The 23,071-nt window shown below is 49.6% G+C and overlaps 2 protein-coding genes across 2 annotated transcripts; both read right to left on the bottom strand.

The window, feature by feature from the left end:
• Window positions 1-232: 232 nt before the first annotated feature.
• On the bottom strand, window positions 233-8,355 carry LOC142282327 (protein QNR-71-like). Its single transcript, XM_075332971.1, has 10 exons — window positions 8,212-8,355; window positions 5,629-5,781; window positions 5,406-5,549; window positions 5,171-5,335; window positions 2,457-2,615; window positions 1,348-1,692; window positions 1,078-1,230; window positions 899-1,001; window positions 619-821; window positions 233-324 (listed from the first exon to the last, which is right to left on the bottom strand). The coding sequence occupies exons 1-10, from the start codon at window positions 8,276-8,278 to the stop codon at window positions 233-235; spliced, it is 1,584 nt and encodes a 527-aa protein (XP_075189086.1). The 5' UTR covers window positions 8,279-8,355.
• Window positions 8,356-21,243: 12,888 nt separating this feature from the next.
• LOC142282326 (protein QNR-71-like) lies at window positions 21,244-23,068 on the bottom strand (the record flags this gene model as incomplete). The annotated part of the gene is made up of 6 exons (XM_075332970.1): window positions 21,244-21,466; window positions 21,744-21,831; window positions 22,123-22,325; window positions 22,403-22,505; window positions 22,582-22,734; window positions 22,849-23,068. Coding segments are annotated over 6 exons (918 nt in total), but the record flags the coding sequence as incomplete, so codon positions are not given.
• Window positions 23,069-23,071: the final 3 nt, after the last annotated feature.

The following is a 23,071-nucleotide window of genomic DNA, read 5'->3' on the forward strand; positions in this document are numbered from 1 at the left end:
CAAGGAATAGCGCATGTCAGGCAACACAGCCCCATCTGCCATTTGCAGAGCCTGGTTGATTTTTTTTGTTTTTTAATATTGGCATCTGAAGCGCAGGTCTGAGTTTACAGCAGCTAGAACAAGACTTGTCAGATTCTTATACAATTTACTGTAGAGAGTTTCTCAGATAAAACCAAACAAGATTGGGTAATAAGTGAATCCCAGACTCGCTATAAAGAGCTGGAACACAAACTCACCTGTACAAGGCAACACCGATCAGCAGAGCAACAAGGGCTACGAGAGCGAGAGGAATAAGTACTGTAGACACCGACTGTTGTGTGGACCCTGGAAAAGGGGTAATAGTTATACACAATTAGTAGTGATTAGTTTGCACACAGGTTGGTTGGTTTCTCTCTACACCCCCCCCCCCCAATCAGCGTCACACAAGATCACTTTAGAAGGCCAAAAATATTTTTAGTTATTAACTGGAATAAACTGCATAGTCACTCACTTCAAGCAAAATGTTTCTAATACAAAAGGAGAGAAGTTTCACCCAGTCATTTGTAAGCTTCTTAAGTACGTTGGTTTGTACACCAGGAGCTGCCATTGGCTGGATATTACCAGTACAGAGCCACTTACCACCATCTATAGACACCAGTGTACTGGCAAGAGCCAAACTTGCACCATCGCTCAGGGTAATATTGACACAGTAAGATCCTGGCTCAAATGCCCTTCTTAGGGTCAGCAAGCATTGAGCAGAAGCTGGAACTTCATCACACACCATGTCTCGGGGAACCATGCAGCTGTCATCTGAGACTATTGTACAGGCATCTGTAGGGAGGCTGAAGGAGCAGTGGTCATCAGACAAGGAGCAGCAGTAGAAGGGTTACAGATAGTGACACTATTTGTAGAGACATACCTTCCTTCACAAGTGACCACAAAGTCAATTACAGAACTCCCACTTGGAGATGCGGATACTTGGACACTCGTCATTTCAATGATATTGACCTCAAGGATACCATCTAAAAGTCAGTAAAAGATTCAGGACTCAGGCCCTTTATATTACCAATATTAGTGTAGAAGGAGCAGACAACTCACCGACAATTGTGATGTTGTTCTTGTAATAGCCATATCTGTATATGAAGCAGTCTGGAGCAGGGGTTGTATATGGAGCGGTTGTATGGCCAGTGGTAACATTGGATATCTCAGTGGGCTGAGGAGTGTCAGTGGGTGGTAGATCTGTGGAGTTACCTGCAAAGAAAGGTTACTGTATATTCCCCATCATAAGAACATGTGATATTTGGGCCCCTGCACAGGACACTCTTGAACGCTCCATATTACATCAATATTAGTCACATTCCTACTTACCAGTGGAATTGGTAGTGGTGAAAGCACTGGTGGGAGTTGGTAGAAGTGTTGTATGGATTGGAGTTGGTGTAGCTGGTTTACATGGACCAGGAATGGCAGCTTTGATAGTCAAGTTAACACTGACGTTTCCAATCTGGGTGTAGTTATGATTAGAGACTGGACTATTGGAAAGGGAATCATTCCCATCACCATAATCCCAGGCGAAGCGCAGTTTAGATTTATTCAGATAATGGCTTGGATCATGGATTCGGACGTCAAAGGTGATTGGTGAATCCTTAATAAAGATGTTGTCTGAGGAATTCTTGTCATTCTTTTGAGACAGCTTCACATAAAATGGGATTTGATCTAAACAAGTTATATAAGAAGAAAAAAAAAAAAATTCTGATCAGATCTAGCAGTGCTTTAAATGCAGAGCCTAAAGTACACAAAGCTAACAGATTGTGGGGCCTACACAGTAGGAGGACTAGGGGACAAGACAATGATCTACCGATAAAACAAGGATTTGTGGAAACAGCACAGCACCCAGCAAGTGACATCACTGGGATCAGGGTCCTTCCCTACATCATGCTGCTCTTGAAATACAACAAACCTGTTAACAGAATACAAAAAAAAAAAAAAAAAGGCAGTGGTGACCATCCATGTAGTATGGTTATGAAAGCCCCAGCATTCAGTTTACAGAGCAATTAATCAGTACAGCAGTGTGCCTTATGGGCACTATACATCTTCCATGACTGACCATTTGTAACTGATTTTTTTTTACTTTAAGGATAAGTGCACACGCTGAGTATTTGGTGAAGAAATATCAGCATCTCTTGGCAGGGAAAATGCAGCAAAAAGTATGAGTGAAATCTACACCAAAAACAAACAATTGAAAAATCTGCACAAAAAAAATAAATAAAGCTATTTTTTTTCCCCAGAGGTTTTGTGGGGAATGTGTGCAGAAACAACCATTTTTTGCAAGAAATTTCTGCAGCAAAAAACGTGGGTACAAATGCAGTGTGCACAGGGCCTAAGGATATTGTATGTGTCCTCATCCTAGTAGGCATCAGCCATCACCAAGTTTCTAGACTGGGTTCTTCGGTTCCTGTGCACACTACTTCACAACTTACCGGTTACTACATAACTACTGCTCGCTTTTTCAACTGGGTAATGCTTCTGGTAACCTCTTCTGAAGACAGTGACGTCAATCATTTGTGTGCCGGCTGTGATGTTTGTAGTATTTATGGACAAAATGGCAGAAGATCGCCCCATCATTTGGTAATACTGGCCTGAGCAAAGAAAGAAAGTCCCCAGTAATTTGCAAACTAAGGAGTCAGCTACAGCAAGTACAAGTTAAGCATTCTAGGGGAGTGGGATCACCCCAACCTGCACAGTCTGAAGTGATTATATATTGGTTAAAATGACATCAAGTCTCTTCATTGGCTGTAAACAATTGAAATAGATCTGTGTAATGCCTATATAATATGGTTTCTCTTTGTATATTTAATTACTGAAATTAACTTTGATGATATTCTAATTTATTGAGATGCACATGTATCATGTAAGTGATCTGACAATGCAATTCAGTAGTAAGAAAAATAAAGCCTAAAACAAGGTAGTTTGTTCCTTCAGACAACCTCTCACCAGTCCAGGGGATAAGTGATCTCTGGATCAGTGGTTTCTGGCTGCTGCCCCCTGCACTGATCAGCAGAATGGAATTTTTATCCCTATACATAAAGCATCAGATCAGATGCCCGACTGCCAGAAAAAGTCAGTGGAGAATCTGACCTGACGCTTCATTATACAACAGCGATAAAGAAGCCCCATTTTGCTTGTTAGTACCAGTGATCAGACAATTCAAAAGTTACCATCATGTCTCCTATAGATAGGGAAGGACTTTTTTTTTCTTGGACAATCCCTGTAAGACATTTTTATCAAGATCACAAGGCCCCCAGACTAAAGTTCTTTAATGTTGGCTATAGGTATAACCGAGCCCTAAGCAGAGCAATCTGAAGTGACCCATGACTCAGAATTGGAGGGAAAACTAGGGGTTACTGGCAGAGCTTTTTTGCAGGCTGGGGGGGGGTGGTTATCAGTAATAGGGGAATATATAAGGTCCAGATAAGGGGGTGGCCCACAATTGGCACCATTGCTGAAGGTGTGACGCCCTGGACTAGCCAGGTAGTCACAGGTAGACCCCCGCACTACACCTGTCCCCTAAAAAGGAGGAGTCATCAGCCAACCACAAAAACCCTAGTCATCTCCATCAGTGCTTGATGGACACACCAGGGGGGTGGAGCCAGGTGGTTGGCACGCCCACAGAGGAGTTCAGAGGGCCTGAGGCAGGAAACAGCAGTACAATTGTAGTCAGTGAGTGGTGGAGGAGGTCAGGCCTGTGACGAACTGACAGGTGTGAGGGTCGTAGCCCGAACACCTTGGCTAGCAGGCAAGCGGAGGCCTCTGCCTGCAGGAGCCGGGAAGACGGCTTGGTGGAACCGGGACAGGGGAGTGGCCTGCCGGTACTGACCCGGGGAACCGACTCGGAAACCGGAGCACACAGGTGGGGGGGTTGGTTTGGTAACTCAGACCCTGAAACAAGGTCCAGAATCCACTGGACTGAGTTAATTTACTGATTGCGGTCTGGACTATAGGTCCTTTCCCACCCAAGTCCCGACTGAAGACAACAGCCCACCAAGGGGGATAGAAAGCCACCGCACAGACAGAGATCCCACGGGCCAGCGTCTGCGGACAAACGGGCTCTCCCGACACATGCACAGCCGGGGAGCGGACTCCCGTAGCTGAAGCGCAGGCAGTCTACATCTACACAACACGGTGCAGGAGAATGGCAGAGACCACCATCTGGGTGGGGGACCCGATCGCAGCCAGCTGCAGGCACCGACCACCATCAACTTTGTTTACCAGTGACTTGTGTGTCAATAACAGTGAGTACAACAGTACCCTCCGGTCGCGCACATCGCCCTGCACAGCTATCCCCAACGGGTCCCGGGGGCCATCATTCCTGCTCACAGAGGGGGTTAATATCTGGCTGTACGAACATCTCCCCCGGGTGCCCCGCAACTGCAATGGTGGTGTCTACCTTCACCACATCCCGTGGGTGGCGTCATGAACTCAAGCACAGCTCTGGCCGTGCACCTACCTAACCCCCCCACCGAAAGCGGCAGCATCCCCTTTCAGAGCGAAAGGACCCCGGGTCCGGAGGCGCTGGAGCCACCCACCAACGAGCCCGGATCCGAACGGCTCAGCTGCGGCCGAGCGGTACAAAGGCATGATGGACAGGGTTGTTTATGTAATTAAAATGGTTTGGTGGGGTGAATGGTTATTGGGTCATTTCGGCGTGCGGGGGAGAGGGGGTTCATGGAGTGGGTGGAAAAATTCTGGTTGGTTGGGGGGGGGGGGGGGTACATCTGGTGGATGTAACCTCCCATTTTTGGTCAGTTTTTGGTAAAATTGCCTGGCGAATTTGGGGTTCTTCAGGGTGGGGTCCCTGGGAGTCTGTGTGGTTGGCTATGTTTTATGGCAATAGTGGTGCCCCCAAGCCTGTGGTTGCGGCTGGTGGCAATGCTGGTTGTTTTTCCTTGATTAATGGTTTTGCCAGGTTTTGGAGCTCCAATAACCTCACCATTCATGTTAAGTTATTATTGTTTGTTATAATAAAGGCCAATTTGGCCATAATCCAAAATGGTTCTGTCGTTTACTGGGGAGGCGAGCTGGATAGGTAATGTGGTGGTTGGAGGTACAAGGTGCAGACTCTACAATACTGCAGTCAAGCCTTAAGATGTCAGCTGTTTATTTAAAAAAAAAAAAAAAGCAGCACAACCTTTACCTTGGGTGGAGAAGATATAAATGAAGTTGTGTCGTCTCCAGTGCGGGGGATGTAGGAATGGTTTGCCATCTGGAAAGCTGCTGGAAAAACTGCAGTTTCCTTCATCACAGAAGTCCATCCACTTGGTCCAGTTGTACACATATTGGTCCAGGGAATTGGAGGAAACTAGAAGGACAAAGATATTACGTGACCTTATGCCAGGATTCAGTATCTAACATTGTAAAGCTGCATTTACCATTTCCACATCCTCTTTCATATTCAATGTCCCCATCATCATTTTCTTGCTGACATCTGGGAAACTGCAGGGTCACAGCAAATGTGATATTTGACCCTATCAGCGCAGGGCTGTCACTGGTCAGCAATGCCACCACTTTGCCACCTAGACAGAAAACATTAAGGCAGCATGATTGAGAGTAATTGTCAGTGAAATGGAGACATGCGTACATCTCGCATAATACCTCTCCAGCAGTTCTCCCATCTAGAGTCACCAGACTTCCAGGCAGGGTAGAGATTCTCATCCCAAGAGTTGGTATCAGGAGACCAGCCAGCAATATGGTTACTGGGACCTGTAGAGCCAGATTTCCTTCCAAACTCCATTACATCCTGAAACCCTGTTCAGTTGAACATAGAACATTCACATACTTAACTGCTCTGTATATTCTTTACAACTGGTTATACTAAGAAGGTGCTAAGCCATCATTACAATAGTGCCATACTTCAATTGCCACCATCTAATCTGTATTGTGCCTTCAGCAGGGACTCCAGGCCAAAACATGTGCCATTAATGTACATTAGCTTACCCTTCAAGTCGTGTACTTTGACATTTAGTTCTGGATCAAAAGACTGAAGACATGATACAAGCCATGGCTAAGAAGTTTGAGATAACAGTGTCATCTAGATGGCACCAATGATGGGTCCTGTGGACTTTTTGTCTACAAGGCTAAGGATAAATGATCATGTAGCAGCTCATTCAACAGCATCATAATTTCCCATGAACTAGTTAAATAGGTTGTCTACTACTTGGACATTGATGACGTATACCTTGGGATTATTTAATAAAGGTTTGCCTTTTATCATTACGCCAGGTTGTGCTAGCTCCAATCTTTAGTGTCTTTTCCTCCTCCTGTATCCTTGGGATATGTCATCAATGTCTCATCAGCCTTGCTTCGGTACCCCTAATGATCAGCTGGTTTGTGCTGGTGGCCAAAAAGGTTTGTATGAAGTCCAGCTCACCATATTCCCCCTCAGTATGGAACCCAGTATTTGGCCTTACTATTGCCAAAAAAAAAAAAAAATCCCAGCTCAAACTTTGTTGTTTTATTCAATCATAGTGCATCAAACAGCAAACTCATGGTTAGCGCAATCAATGCGTTTCACTCTTAGTCATGATGCTTGAGCTGGATTTCTTTTATTTTAGATGGCTGAAAGTGTCCAGTTCCAGAGTTTGTGTCTTCTGATAACAGATACAGCCGGGTACCGCACATGCACCTCCTATTGATGTGAGTAGTAGATGTGCAGTGTCTGTCTGCAGCCATTATCAGAAGACGGGGCACCCCCCGGAACTGAGCATTTCTGGTCCCCTGCTGACGCCATCACTGAGAACAGAGTGATCAGTGAGGGGGTACCAGGTGTTGTACCCTGGGTGATCAGACATTGCTGTTAAAGTATTGAATAACTTCTTTAAGCTCAAGAGACGAATGTCCAGTTTATGCTCAAACCATTAATCCAGCTTGAAGGTTTGTTGGGAAAGTTCATCAGATGTATGCAAACAGAGGCTACATACACCAGCCATTAGGCGGTACAAGGAGGAGACAGGTCTTCTAACCTGGTTAGAGGAGACAACACCAGGTTTAGGTCACCTGAGCACTATATGCCATTTTCATGAAGTTCCCTCCCAGCCCAAGAACGAACAAGACTCCATTGATAGTCCCTTATTAGGCAGAGTTTCTACAGATGTACAAGTTATTGCCACAAGATCACAGAAATTTGTGTTGCATTTAAAAAGGTCTCAGATTCACAGCAGCAACATACTATATATAAATTAGATTTTTTTAGTTTCATAATTCAATACTAGACACTGGGGGTATATTCACATTTTTCTTTTTTGCTGCAGCAAAACCTGCTCAAGGTGTCATTTCAAGACCTACTGCTGCAAGGGTTCTTGAAGTGACAGATCCATAGACCTTTATGGTCACCAGCTTTAAACCCCTCAGTAATGGGAAGAATCTGTAGTCACAGAAAGGTTACCCATGAAGGGAGGCTGAGATCAGAAATCTGCTTCAAAGTGGCTCATTTTCACACGTACAATTGATAAGAATAATCAATTGTTTTTATAAAAAAAACCCCACACACACACACACACCTTGGGCATTAGACAGCTATCAGTTATTTACAGTGCCAGTTATTAGCCCCTAAGGTGGCTTTACACACTGCAACATCGCAAACGACATCGCTGTAACGTCACCGGTTTTGTGACGTTATAGCGACCTCCCCAGCGACATTGCAGTGTGTGAAACACATCAGCGACCTGGCCCCTGCTGTGAAGTTGCTGATCGCTACAAATCGTTCAGGACCATTCTTTGGTCCTTTGTTTCCCGCTGTGCAGCAAAGTTTCAGTGTGTAAAGGGGACTTTACAGCGACTTAGTTAGCGACTTCCCTTTCAAAAAGCTGCTTTACAACGTCCAATGACTAGCTAGGTCGTTCTGCAGGTCCGGATCGCTGTTGCGACATTGGCCAGGTCTGCCTGTTTGACAGCTCACCAGAGACTTTGTAGCGATCCCGGCCAGGTTGGGATCACTGGTGGGATCGCTAGAAAGTCAGTGTGTAAAGGGGCCTTTACAGATACACAATGACTTTTTGTAGAAACCAGTAAGCCCCAGTGTGGCCACAACAGGGCAATTATTAGTGATCTGTAGATAGCCAGCAGCCCAGTACAGATCCTTGTCCATTTTATTGACTACTCAGCATCTCAGTCTAGAATATACATTGTGGATCTTGTATCAAAGTTTCTAACAACCAAACCAGTTAACCCCTCACTTACTTTTTCCTGCCTGGATGCCTGAGACCAGGCAGAGCACCACCAGCCCCTGCACTGCTGCCTGCAGCATCCTGAACACTGACTGAGCTGCTCAGGGATCTCACCCCAGCATTTAAATTGTGTCCAACAAGTCCCAGCTGCAGGAACCAGCAGTGGATCCCCTGATCCCTCCTCCTGTATATGAGAAGCTGCAGGCCCATCATGTGATGGGATCAGGGAGAGATGTCTGCTCATGTGCTTCTGAGTCACTCCCAAGAATCTCACACTTTTTCTACGTTTTTTAATGCTACATTCAGTTAAGACTTTTTTTCCATCAGGAATGTACCACAAATTGTCAGTGTAGTTTAGGCTACTTTCACACATCAGTTTTTTTCCATCAGGCACAATATATGCAAAAACGGATGTGCCGGATCCTTTTTTTGATGAATCCGGTATACCTGATCTGTCAAAAACGGATCCGGCGCATCCGGTTTTGCAACAGTTTCGTCCGTTTTTTTGCTGGATCCGTTTTTTACAATAAATTGGAGCATGATCAGTTTAAAAAACCGGATCCGGCGGCCGCATCCGTCTTTTTTGCCGCATTACACCGGATCCAGCGTCCATAGACTTCCATTGTAAATCACACTGTATCGTGTCGGATGCGTTTTTTTATCAGAGACAAAAAACGTTACAAGAAACGTTCCATTCGGCCGCCGCATTAGCCAATTACGAAGGATCTGGTAAAAGCCGGATGCAACGCAAGGCCATCAGGCAAAATCCGGCTCTAATACAAATCAATGGGGATAAAACGGATCCGGCGCCGGATCATTTTTATCCGTTTTTTTCCGGATTGTGCCTGATGGAAAAAAACTGATGTGTGAAAGTAGCCTTATAGAGGTGACGCAAAAAATCATGTGAAGTCTCCTGGAGTTTTTATAGATAAAAAAAATTCTTGCGTAAATCTACATTTGTGGCGTATGTCCACATTCAGCTTTTTATGTTGCTTTAAAGTCAATGCTAAAAGAAAATGAAAAGATGTTGCAGGGGAAGATATTGATGTATTTGTTATGGTGGTCTTAATAAAAAGGAAAAAAAAAGTAAAGAAAAAACAACACAGCTGATGCTCCTGCAGTTTGGCTTTTTTTGTCAGACCTCTCCTAATTTATTTATTTGGGGGGGGGGATGTGTTTGTTGTACATTTTTGCTAGGCTTTATGAAGTCTATTAAACATTCAGTAAAATGCATTTTTTCATTTGGAAACCCTCCCAAAACTTCTGTTGTAAAGAATGGTGTGTCTTCCAAGCAGAAAATGCCTTCAGAATTGTTTGCAAGCGTCTTTTAACTGCTAATAATAAATAACTATATTTATATAGCGCCAACATATTCCGAAGCACTTTTTGGCAGATTCCCTTTATTAGGCTCTGTGCGCACTAGTGCGCTTTACCCGCGGATTTACACGCGGATTTGCCGCGGAAATTTCTTGAGAAATGTCTGCAATCTTTGTGCAGACATTTCCCAGCAAATTCTATGAGAAAAAAATTTCTCGAGAAAATTTCTTGAGAAAATGAGCACGTCAATTCTTTTCCGCAGGTACCCTGCAGATTTCGGCAGTACAGCCTGCAAAATCCGCAGGGAACCACCCGCGGAAAAATCGCGGCAAATCCGCGGCAAATCCGCATGCGGACTTGGTGCGGATTTTTTCCGGAGGTCCGGAAATCTTTCACTCCCAGAAGTTTCTCAAGAAATTTTCTTGAGAAACTTCACATTTCTAGTGCGCACATAGCCTTAGGAAGCTTTCTGAGCGCTTTTTCAGGCTTTTTTTTTTGGGAAGAAAACAAATAATGGCAATTGTGGCCCAGCTTTGATTATTGCCATGCTTGTCCCATTTTCATAAAGGCTGTGTACACATTTGGTTATTCCAAGATTGTAGAATGTCTCTTCCATTTTCTATCACCTTTTCAATTCAGCACATTGTCTCCCCATCTCCCGCTCTGTACCCCTCATCTGATCCCCATACCACATCTTCTCTTGTTACAGTATATCTTATCTATCCCAATTGTATCTTCTCACTGAGCAGTTTCCGGTCTCAGTTTCTGGTGGAAATTATATCAGAAATGATTTCTGCAGGACAGACAGCACAAATCATGTGTCAGATTTAGTAAGGTGCATGTGCCTAATACATTTCTGATATAGATCAAAATAACTTTGGCACACCTCTTTTACTAACTATTTCACTTCAATCTTTCACCGCACGTCACATCCCAGCATTGTGCACATTCTCTCCATCACTGCTTTCATTAACAGAGTGCCGCAAGCATGTGCAGTGCTGGGTTGTGCAATGCGGTGAAACTCCGCCCACAGCCCAGTCACTCAGTGAGACTGGGGCCCACCTCAGTGATATCGGGTCAATTTCCAATTCCGGGAGTTGACGTGACAACACTGGACATCAGAGGCCACTGCAGCCTAGGTAAAAAAAAAACCACATCACTATCGCATACGGTATGATGCGGTTATTTGCCAGAGGTGTAGATTGGGTGCAGGAATATGGTGTAAACATTTCAGCACAAAATTTGCATCTCTAGGCAAAAAAATGCACAAAAACGAGTTTCATGCCATTTGCGTGCAGTCTTCTGCCTGGAGGTGCAAATTTGGTGCTAAAATCTGGTGCAGACATTTCAGCACCAAATTTGCACCTCCTGGAAGAAAACTGCATCAAAACTGTTTTTGTACATTTTTTGCCAAGAGATGCAGATTTGGTGCTGAATTTTTTTATACCATATTCCCAATATGCACCCAATATACACCTAATGGCAAAAACCCGCATCACTACCGCATCATACTACATGTGGTAGTGATGCGTTTTTTTTTGCCAGGAGCTGTAGATTAGGTGCAGGAATATGGTGTAAAATTTTCTGCATGAAATCTGCATCTCTTGGCAAATAACCCCACAGTTTTCTTTGAGAGTTCATTGAGGTCATCTGGGGTCTGGTTACCTGTGGAGGACTGTTTGAACCTCCAGCTGTGACTGCAACTAACCTAAGTGACATCACCGCTCATCGCGGCTTAGTCTCTGCCTGAACACATAGAGCCTGCTAATGCGCATGTGCACTTTGATCTGCCCTACTGAGAGCAGAGCTGGTGTCTGTTTGGGATGTCACAGCAGCCTGGCTCGGCTCCGTGACCCCATCTGTGTCAATAAAAAAAAAAGGAGATGGGTATGATTGGTATAGTAGTTCTTTGTGACGCTACCTGTGGTGTGGTACTATAATATGGGAGCTGCCACTACAAGGAGGTTCCTCTTAGGGCCGGAGATAGTGCAGCTAGGTTCATTCAGCGCTCCACAGGCTGTCACAGGGATGACACAGGGGTTGCAGTTAAATTTCTTTACTCAGTGAGAGGTCACCACCTTTGGACTGCCGGACTCTGCTGTCATGGGCTCCAGGCGGTCCCGGATAGTTCAGAACCGATGTTTCTTTCAGTGAGTCCTTCCTCCCTGCGGCTTGACGGTACGCTTAAACCCAAGTCCTGGGAATGGTTTCTTTCCCGTATAGCAGGCAGCGCAAGTCCATAGATGGGGGCCACCCTATAGTCACGACCCTTTGCTATATATGCTTCTGTGCCCCAGATACTGTGTGTAGGTCAGAAGACTTTAAATCCTCTGCCCAGCAGATCTGCTGGCAGGATGTAATGTGCCCACCAGTCTAGGGCTCTGCACCCTATAGTCTGTGCCCAGTCAACAAGGAGCTATGGCACAGCTCTCCCCTCAGCGACTGTCCTCCTGCATCTCACTTGTTTCCTGGTTGCTGTGTGTTGCCTTGCTCCCCAGTGTCAAGCTCCTCCCCCCTGGTTCCTGAACTAGTGAGCAGAGGGTCCACTACATTAGTGATAGTTGCCCTCTCACCAGGACTGGGCTAGTGTAGAGACTTGGGCAGTGGCTAACTATGGTTTGGTGAATTGTGGTGGTTTACTGGCAATGACCTCCTTACCCAGGATGAATACTGCACCTCTGGTGAGGTGCAGTACCCTGTGGCAACAGGTGTGTGTATATACACACACACACACACACACACACACATACTAGACCTATGTACACCACATTCTGGAGATTATATATAATATATTATATATACATATACTCACTGGGGGTGGCTGCAGCTTTTAGGGGAAAATCCTGGTGACAGGTTCCCTTTAAGCAATCCTGTGGAAAAACACAATTTCCTTCCACATTCCAAAGGATTTAACTTCTTGAATGTTTGAACACTGAGGTGTGCAGTTTTTAAAATTGTGTCATTTAGGTATTGTCTGTCACATAGAAGGACCCACAAGAACAGAATTTGTAGCTTTTGCTGGCCAGTGGTTCATAACAATTTTTTTATTTTTTTTTTGTGGTGGAAACTGGGCTCTTACATCTTGGACCATTATGTGGCTTCACCAATGGTATATCTGATGCCCTGGCAAAACCAGGGTGTCAGAGCCTGCAAAAGCCATCAAAGTGCAGGCCATTCTCCTCCTTGGTAACCTGATCCCACACCAGTGCAGCAGGACAGACACCGGGAGGGGGGGGGGGGGGGCAGAGTGAGTTTGGGAGTGTGAAGAGAGCAGACCAGGAGAGCTAGCTCCTGGCTGCTATAAGGCTGCTTTCACACTACGTCGTCTTTTTAACATGCGTCCTGAACGGTTTTTTGCTGCAAAAGCGGATCCTGCTTTTACAGCAAGAAATGCATGCAAACGCATGTCTTATTTTGCAGGATCCTGTCACTGGATGTTTATGGGCGGGCATTGGAGTCATGTGATCGGGAGTGAGGGGAACTAAACGTGCCAGACTGGGAGCCGGCATCTGACAGCTGCGAGGCTCGTAACCAAGGTAAACATCGGGTATACTTGCTTGGATATCCGATATTTACTTTGGTTACAAGCATCTGCTAGGAGAGACGCAGAGACGCAGAGACGCAGAGACGCAGAGACGCAGAGACGCAGAGACGCAGAGACGCAGAGACGCAGAGACGCAGAGACGCAGAGACGCAGAGACGCAGAGACGCAGAGACGCAGAGACGCAGAGACGCAGAGACGCAGAGACGCAGAGACGCAGAGACGCAGAGACGCAGAGACGCAGAGACGCAGAGACGCAGAGACGCAGAGACGCAGAGACGCAGAGACGCAGAGACGCAGAGACGCAGAGACGCAGAGACGCAGAGACGCAGAGACGCAGAGACGCAGAGACGCAGAGACGCAGAGACGCAGAGACGCAGAGACGCAGAGACGCAGAGACGCAGAGACGCAGAGACGCAGAGACGCAGAGACGCAGAGACGCAGAGACGCAGAGACGCAGAGACGCAGAGACGCAGAGACGCAGAGACGCAGAGACGCAGAGACGCAGAGACGCAGAGACGCAGAGACGCAGAGACGCAGAGACGCAGAGACGCAGAGACGCAGAGACGCAGAGACGCAGAGACGCAGAGACGCAGAGACGCAGAGACGCAGAGACGCAGAGACGCAGAGACGCAGAGACGCAGAGACGCAGAGACGCAGAGACGCAGAGACGCAGAGACGCAGAGACGCAGAGACGCAGAGACGCAGAGACGCAGAGACGCAGAGACGCAGAGACGCAGAGACGCAGAGACGCAGAGACGCAGAGACGCAGAGACGCAGAGACGCAGAGACGCAGAGACGCAGAGACGCAGAGACGCAGAGACGCAGAGACGCAGAGACGCAGAGACGCAGAGACGCAGAGACGCAGAGACGCAGAGACGCAGAGACGCAGAGACGCAGAGACGCAGAGACGCAGAGACGCAGAGACGCAGAGACGCAGAGACGCAGAGACGCAGAGACGCAGAGACGCAGAGACGCAGAGACGCAGAGACGCAGAGACGCAGAGACGCAGAGACGCAGAGACGCAGAGACGCAGAGACGCAGAGACGCAGAGACGCAGAGACGCAGAGACGCAGAGACGCAGAGACGCAGAGACGCAGAGACGCAGAGACGCAGAGACGCAGAGACGCAGAGACGCAGAGACGCAGAGACGCAGAGACGCAGAGACGCAGAGACGCAGAGACGCAGAGACGCAGAGACGCAGAGACGCAGAGACGCAGAGACGCAGAGACGCAGAGACGCAGAGACGCAGAGACGCAGAGACGCAGAGACGCAGAGACGCAGAGACGCAGAGACGCAGAGACGCAGAGACGCAGAGACGCAGAGACGCAGAGACGCAGAGACGCAGAGACGCAGAGACGCAGAGACGCAGAGACGCAGAGACGCAGAGACGCAGAGACGCAGAGACGCAGAGACGCAGAGACGCAGAGACGCAGAGACGCAGAGACGCAGAGACGCAGAGACGCAGAGACGCAGAGACGCAGAGACGCAGAGACGCAGAGACGCAGAGACGCAGAGACGCAGAGACGCAGAGACGCAGAGACGCAGAGACGCAGAGACGCAGAGACGCAGAGACGCAGAGACGCAGAGACGCAGAGACGCAGAGACGCAGAGACGCAGAGACGCAGAGACGCAGAGACGCAGAGACGCAGAGACGCAGAGACGCAGAGACGCAGAGACGCAGAGACGCAGAGACGCAGAGACGCAGAGACGCAGAGACGCAGAGACGCAGAGACGCAGAGACGCAGAGACGCAGAGACGCAGAGACGCAGAGACGCAGAGACGCAGAGACGCAGAGACGCAGAGACGCAGAGACGCAGAGACGCAGAGACGCAGAGACGCAGAGACGCAGAGACGCAGAGACGCAGAGACGCAGAGACGCAGAGACGCAGAGACGCAGAGACGCAGAGACGCAGAGACGCAGAGACGCAGAGACGCAGAGACGCAGAGACGCAGAGACGCAGAGACGCAGAGACGCAGAGACGCAGAGACGCAGAGACGCAGAGACGCAGAGACGCAGAGACGCAGAGACGCAGAGACGCAGAGACGCAGAGACGCAGAGACGCAGAGACGCAGAGACGCAGAGACGCAGAGACGCAGAGACGCAGAGACGCAGAGACGCAGAGACGCAGAGACGCAGAGACGCAGAGACGCAGAGACGCAGAGACGCAGAGACGCAGAGACGCAGAGACGCAGAGACGCAGAGACGCAGAGACGCAGAGACGCAGAGACGCAGAGACGCAGAGACGCAGAGACGCAGAGACGCAGAGACGCAGAGACGCAGAGACGCAGAGACGCAGAGACGCAGAGACGCAGAGACGCAGAGACGCAGAGACGCAGAGACGCAGAGACGCAGAGACGCAGAGACGCAGAGACGCAGAGACGCAGAGACGCAGAGACGCAGAGACGCAGAGACGCAGAGACGCAGAGACGCAGAGACGCAGAGACGCAGAGACGCAGAGACGCAGAGACGCAGAGACGCAGAGACGCAGAGACGCAGAGACGCAGAGACGCAGAGACGCAGAGACGCAGAGACGCAGAGACGCAGAGACGCAGAGACGCAGAGACGCAGAGACGCAGAGACGCAGAGACGCAGAGACGCAGAGACGCAGAGACGCAGAGACGCAGAGACGCAGAGACGCAGAGACGCAGAGACGCAGAGACGCAGAGACGCAGAGACGCAGAGACGCAGAGACGCAGAGACGCAGAGACGCAGAGACGCAGAGACGCAGAGACGCAGAGACGCAGAGACGCAGAGACGCAGAGACGCAGAGACGCAGAGACGCAGAGACGCAGAGACGCAGAGACGCAGAGACGCAGAGACGCAGAGACGCAGAGACGCAGAGACGCAGAGACGCAGAGACGCAGAGACGCAGAGACGCAGAGACGCAGAGACGCAGAGACGCAGAGACGCAGAGACGCAGAGACGCAGAGACGCAGAGACGCAGAGACGCAGAGACGCAGAGACGCAGAGACGCAGAGACGCAGAGACGCAGAGACGCAGAGACGCAGAGACGCAGAGACGCAGAGACGCAGAGACGCAGAGACGCAGAGACGCAGAGACGCAGAGACGCAGAGACGCAGAGACGCAGAGACGCAGAGACGCAGAGACGCAGAGACGCAGAGACGCAGAGACGCAGAGACGCAGAGACGCAGAGACGCAGAGACGCAGAGACGCAGAGACGCAGAGACGCAGAGACGCAGAGACGCAGAGACGCAGAGACGCAGAGACGCAGAGACGCAGAGACGCAGAGACGCAGAGACGCAGAGACGCAGAGACGCAGAGACGCAGAGACGCAGAGACGCAGAGACGCAGAGACGCAGAGACGCAGAGACGCAGAGACGCAGAGACGCAGAGACGCAGAGACGCAGAGACGCAGAGACGCAGAGACGCAGAGACGCAGAGACGCAGAGACGCAGAGACGCAGAGACGCAGAGACGCAGAGACGCAGAGACGCAGAGACGCAGAGACGCAGAGACGCAGAGACGCAGAGACGCAGAGACGCAGAGACGCAGAGACGCAGAGACGCAGAGACGCAGAGACGCAGAGACGCAGAGACGCAGAGACGCAGAGACGCAGAGACGCAGAGACGCAGAGACGCAGAGACGCAGAGACGCAGAGACGCAGAGACGCAGAGACGCAGAGACGCAGAGACGCAGAGACGCAGAGACGCAGAGACGCAGAGACGCAGAGACGCAGAGACGCAGAGACGCAGAGACGCAGAGACGCAGAGACGCAGAGACGCAGAGACGCAGAGACGCAGAGACGCAGAGACGCAGAGACGCAGAGACGCAGAGACGCAGAGACGCAGAGACGCAGAGACGCAGAGACGCAGAGACGCAGAGACGCAGAGACGCAGAGACGCAGAGACGCAGAGACGCAGAGACGCAGAGACGCAGAGACGCAGAGACGCAGAGACGCAGAGACGCAGAGACGCAGAGACGCAGAGACGCAGAGACGCAGAGACGCAGAGACGCAGAGACGCAGAGACGCAGAGACGCAGAGACGCAGAGACGCAGAGACGCAGAGACGCAGAGACGCAGAGACGCAGAGACGCAGAGACGCAGAGACGCAGAGACGCAGAGACGCAGAGACGCAGAGACGCAGAGACGCAGAGACGCAGAGACGCAGAGACGCAGAGACGCAGAGACGCAGAGACGCAGAGACGCAGAGACGCAGAGACGCAGAGACGCAGAGACGCAGAGACGCAGAGACGCAGAGACGCAGAGACGCAGAGACGCAGAGACGCAGAGACGCAGAGACGCAGAGACGCAGAGACGCAGAGACGCAGAGACGCAGAGACGCAGAGACGCAGAGACGCAGAGACGCAGAGACGCAGAGACGCAGAGACGCAGAGACGCAGAGACGCAGAGACGCAGAGACGCAGAGACGCAGAGACGCAGAGACGCAGAGACGCAGAGACGCAGAGACGCAGAGACGCAGAGACGCAGAGACGCAGAGACGCAGAGACGCAGAGACGCAGAGACGCAGAGACGCAGAGACGCAGAGACGCAGAGACGCAGAGACGCAGAGACGCAGAGACGCAGAGACGCAGAGACGCAGAGACGCAGAGACGCAGAGACGCAGAGACGCAGAGACGCAGAGACGCAGAGACGCAGAGACGCAGAGACGCAGAGACGCAGAGACGCAGAGACGCAGAGACGCAGAGACGCAGAGACGCAGAGACGCAGAGACGCAGAGACGCAGAGACGCAGAGACGCAGAGACGCAGAGACGCAGAGACGCAGAGACGCAGAGACGCAGAGACGCAGAGACGCAGAGACGCAGAGACGCAGAGACGCAGAGACGCAGAGACGCAGAGACGCAGAGACGCAGAGACGCAGAGACGCAGAGACGCAGAGACGCAGAGACGCAGAGACGCAGAGACGCAGAGACGCAGAGACGCAGAGACGCAGAGACGCAGAGACGCAGAGACGCAGAGACGCAGAGACGCAGAGACGCAGAGACGCAGAGACGCAGAGACGCAGAGACGCAGAGACGCAGAGACGCAGAGACGCAGAGACGCAGAGACGCAGAGACGCAGAGACGCAGAGACGCAGAGACGCAGAGACGCAGAGACGCAGAGACGCAGAGACGCAGAGACGCAGAGACGCAGAGACGCAGAGACGCAGAGACGCAGAGACGCAGAGACGCAGAGACGCAGAGACGCAGAGACGCAGAGACGCAGAGACGCAGAGACGCAGAGACGCAGAGACGCAGAGACGCAGAGACGCAGAGACGCAGAGACGCAGAGACGCAGAGACGCAGAGACGCAGAGACGCAGAGACGCAGAGACGCAGAGACGCAGAGACGCAGAGACGCAGAGACGCAGAGACGCAGAGACGCAGAGACGCAGAGACGCAGAGACGCAGAGACGCAGAGACGCAGAGACGCAGAGACGCAGAGACGCAGAGACGCAGAGACGCAGAGACGCAGAGACGCAGAGACGCAGAGACGCAGAGACGCAGAGACGCAGAGACGCAGAGACGCAGAGACGCAGAGACGCAGAGACGCAGAGACGCAGAGACGCAGAGACGCAGAGACGCAGAGACGCAGAGACGCAGAGACGCAGAGACGCAGAGACGCAGAGACGCAGAGACGCAGAGACGCAGAGACGCAGAGACGCAGAGACGCAGAGACGCAGAGACGCAGAGACGCAGAGACGCAGAGACGCAGAGACGCAGAGACGCAGAGACACAGAGACACAGAGACACAGAGACACAGAGACACAGAGACACAGAGACACAGAGACACAGAGACACAGAGACACAGAGACACAGAGACACAGAGACACAGAGACACAGAGACACAGAGACACAGAGACACAGAGACACAGAGACACAGAGACACAGAGACACAGAGACACAGAGACACAGAGACACAGAGACACAGAGACACAGAGACACAGAGACACAGAGACACAGAGACACAGAGACACAGAGACACAGAGACACAGAGACACAGAGACACAGAGACACAGAGACACAGAGACACAGAGACACAGAGACACAGAGACACAGAGACACAGAGACACAGAGACACAGAGACACAGAGACACAGAGACACAGAGACACAGAGACACAGAGACACAGAGACACAGAGACACAGAGACACAGAGACACAGAGACACAGAGACACAGAGACACAGAGACACAGAGACACAGAGACACAGAGACACAGAGACACAGAGACACAGAGACACAGAGACACAGAGACACAGAGACACAGAGACACAGAGACACAGAGACACAGAGACACAGAGACACAGAGACACAGACTGGTTCTGGGCATGCTCAGTAGAGCAAGCAGGATCCTGCCTATCAGCACGCCAGCATTCACATGCGTTTGCATGTTGTTTAGTCAGGATCCAGCAATTTGCAGAAGTTGGACGCAGCTCAAAAATGCTACAAGTAGCATTTTTGAAAGATGTTAAAAAACTGCAAGTCACTGGATCCTCACTATAACGCACGCAAATGCAGGTGAACGCATGTTAACGCGAGTCCATTGCGAATGCATTAAATGAAAACGCATTTGCACTGGATCCGTTTCTGCGTTAAAAAAAACGTTCAGGATGCATGTTAAATAAACGTAGTGTGAAAGCAGCCTAAGGAAGGGAAGTGTGAGGAAGGGGCCCGAGGTGGCCGGGTAGTGGCCCGCCGGTATCCAGGGGTGACCCGGATAACTGCAGGGGGAGTGGGCTCCCCGTTCCCGACTGAGGAAGGAGAAAGAAGCGTCTGGCTGCAAAACAAGACCAGGATCCTGCTGTACCGTGTGTGGGACCCCAAAACACCCTCCGCACCGAAGGCTGCAGACACCGGCAATTTCTGGTTAATTCCTGACTGAATTTCCTTGCAAAGCGAACTGTGAGTAACATCCCTGGTCCAACTGGGCGCACAGCTCTCAGACGGTCTCCATCTCCCCCCTGCACCATCTCACCAGGGTCCCGGGACACCAACACCCTACCCGTGGAGGGAAATCACCACCTTGCTGCCCACCACCATCCCCGGGATCCATTTACCGGCAATCCTCCGTTACCACACCACGGGTGGCGTCACGGACAATCTCCCTTACCTAATCCCCTTCTTACTGTGGAGCCTGAGATCACAGAGCGGGTCACGCCACCATGATACCCACAGAAGTGGCCCGGATCCGAGTACCCCTTATCCCGGGGCATCACATCCACTCAGTGCACATGTCAATTTATGATTAAGGATATTGTAATATTGGCATGTAGCTGAACAGTGAGTCCGCAAGCTCAATGTTATCGGTGGGCCCTTATCACCCCAGTCTGGCTGTAGACCCCCGTTATGTTACCTGTGACCCTACAGATCTAAGCAGTGATCATCTTTAGGCTATGCTCAGATTTCCCAAGCCACAAATCAGGAGTGGGTGAAAATAAAATGCAGGAATGGTGGATACATTTCTATTATACTTCTCCACTCCCTATTCTGGCTTACAGATACTGAGGTAAAACACTAACCAAAACCTGAAAGTGGCCTTAGTTTCTTGCCAATATTTAAGGCCTCCTCTTATGAATAGTGTTGATTTCTTTAGTAAATACAAGGAAAATTAGAATTTCATCCCTCTATAGACACCAAATATCAGCCTGTGATATTTAAAGGCCCCTTTACACACAGACTTTCTAGCGATCCCACCAGCGATCCCAACCTGGCCGGGATCGCTACAAAGTCGCCGGTGAGCTGTCAAATAGGCAAACCTGGCCAACGACGCAACAGCGATCCGGACCTGCAGAACGACCTAGTAAGTCATTGGGGACGTTGTAAAGCAGCTTTTTGAAAGGGAAGTCGCTAACGAAGTCGCTGTAAAGTCCCCTTTACACACAGACTTTCTAGCGATCATGCTGCACAGCGGGAAACAATGGACCAAAGAATGGTCCTGAATGATTTGTAGCGATCAGCAACTTCACAGCAGGGGCCAGGTCGCTGATGTGTTTCACACACTGCAATGTCGCTATAATGTCACAAAACCGGTGACGTTACAGCGATGTTGTTTGCGATGTTTCCGTGTGTAAAGCCACCTTAAGAGAACATCCGACTGCAGTAGATCCTGAGTTAGAGCCATAAACTCTTCGTGTCTTCTTGGGCAGACTAAGGTTACATTGTGGAACTGACAGGAATCACCAATGGATTACAAGAGACAGGAAAATATTTTAAGAACTTTATTGACTACAGCTTTACCACCTGAGATGAAACAGCAGAATACCAGAACATGGCAGACATTTACATGTGAAGCAGAAGCTTATATTATTGCAGCCTTGCTTTTCAGAAGAGGATCATGCTCATTGTTTCGTTTGAAGAAGACATCTTTGACCTGACTGAAGTACACAGCAATTCCTTGACGGCTTCGTCCATCTGATGCATTTGCAATAGGTTTGTATTCCTTAGATTTCCTAGAAAGGAATTAAGAGCATAGAGGCTGTGATAATTCAAGGAATAGCGCATGTCAGGCAACACAGCCCCATCTGCCATTTGCAGAGCCTGGTTGATTTTTTTTTTTGTTTTTTTAATATTGGCATCTGAAGCGCAGGTCTGAGTTTACAGCAGCTAGAACAAGACTTGTCAGATTCTTATACAATTTACTGTAGAGAGTTTCTCAGATAAAACCAAACAAGATTGGGTAATAAGTGAATCCCAGACTCGCTATAAAGAGCTGGAACACAAACTCACCTGTACAAGGCAACACCGATCAGCAGAGCAACAAGGGCTACGAGAGCGAGAAGAATAAGTACTGTAGACACCGACTGTTGTGTGGACCCTGGAAAAGGGGTAATAGTTATACACAATTAGTAGGGATTAGTTTGCACTCAGGTTGGTTGGTTTCTCTCTACGCCCCCCACAATCTAGCGTCACACAAGATCACTTTAGAAGGCCAAAAATATTTTTAGTTATTAACTGGAATAAACTGCATAGTCACTCACTTCAAGCAAAATGTTTCTAATACAAAAGGAGAGAAGTTTCACCCAGTCATTTGTAAGCTTCTTAAGTACGTTGGTTTGTACACCAGGAGCTGCCATTGGCTGGATATTAGCAGTACAGAGCCACTTACCACCATCTATAGACACCAGTGTACTGGCAAGAGCCAAACTTGCACCATCGCTCAGGGTAATATTGACACAGTAGGATCCTGGCTCAAATGCCCTTCTTAGGGTCAGCAAGCATTGAGCAGAAGCTGGAACTTCATCACACACCATGTCTCGGGGAACCATGCAGCTGTCATCTGAGACTATTGTACAGGCATCTGTAGGGAGGCTGAAGGAACAGTGGTCATCAGACAAGGAGCAGCAGTAGAAGTGTTACAGATATGGCCACTATTTGTAGAGACATACCTTCCTTCACAAGTGACCACAAAGTCAATTACGGAGCTCCCACTTGGAGATGCGGATATTTGGACACTCGTCATTTCAATGATGTTGACCTCAAGGATACCATCTAAAAGTCAGTAAAGTAGTAAGGATCCAGGCCCTTTATATTACCAACATTAGTGTAGAAGCAGCAGACAACTCACCGACAATTGTGATGTTGTTCATGTAATAGCCATATCTGTATATGAAGCAGTCTGGAGCAGGGGTTGTATATGGAGCGGTTGTATGGCCAGTGGTAACATTGGATATCTCAGTGGGCTGAGGAGTGTCAGTGGGTGGTAGATCTGTGGAGTTACCTGCAAAGAAAAGATGGAGAATATACAACCTAATGAGAATATGTGAGATTTGGGCCCCTGCACAGGACACTCATGAAAGCTCCATATTACATCAACAGTCACATTCCTACTTACCAGTGGAATTGGTAGTGGTGAAAGCACTGGTGGGAGTTGGTAGAAGTGTTGTATGGATTGGAGTGGGTGTAGCTGGATTACATGGACCAGGAATGGCAGCTTTGATAGTCAAGTTAACACTGAAGTTTCCAATCTGGGTGTAGTTATGAGCAGAGACTGGACTATTGGAAAGGGAATCATTCCCATCACCATAATCCCAGGCAAAGCTCAGTTTAGATTTATT

The sequence above is a fragment of the Anomaloglossus baeobatrachus genome, unplaced genomic scaffold (assembly GCF_048569485.1).
Source record: "Anomaloglossus baeobatrachus isolate aAnoBae1 unplaced genomic scaffold, aAnoBae1.hap1 Scaffold_5072, whole genome shotgun sequence".
Taxonomy (NCBI): domain Eukaryota; kingdom Metazoa; phylum Chordata; class Amphibia; order Anura; family Aromobatidae; genus Anomaloglossus; species Anomaloglossus baeobatrachus.

Bases quoted from the DNA above. Each gene is read 5' to 3' on its own strand.
- LOC142282327 (XM_075332971.1), bottom strand. From the start codon at position 8,278: ATGCTGCAGGCAGCAGTGCAGGGGCTGGTGGTGCTCTGCCTGGTCTCA. The intron at 1,693-2,456 runs GTAAGTTGTGAA...TAACTTGTTTAG, and splicing joins CAGTAGTTATGTAGTAACCG to ATCAAATCCCATTTTATGTG. The intron at 325-618 runs GTAAGTGGCTCT...CCCCTTTTCCAG, and splicing joins ACTGGTGTCTATAGATGGTG to GGTCCACACAACAGTCGGTG.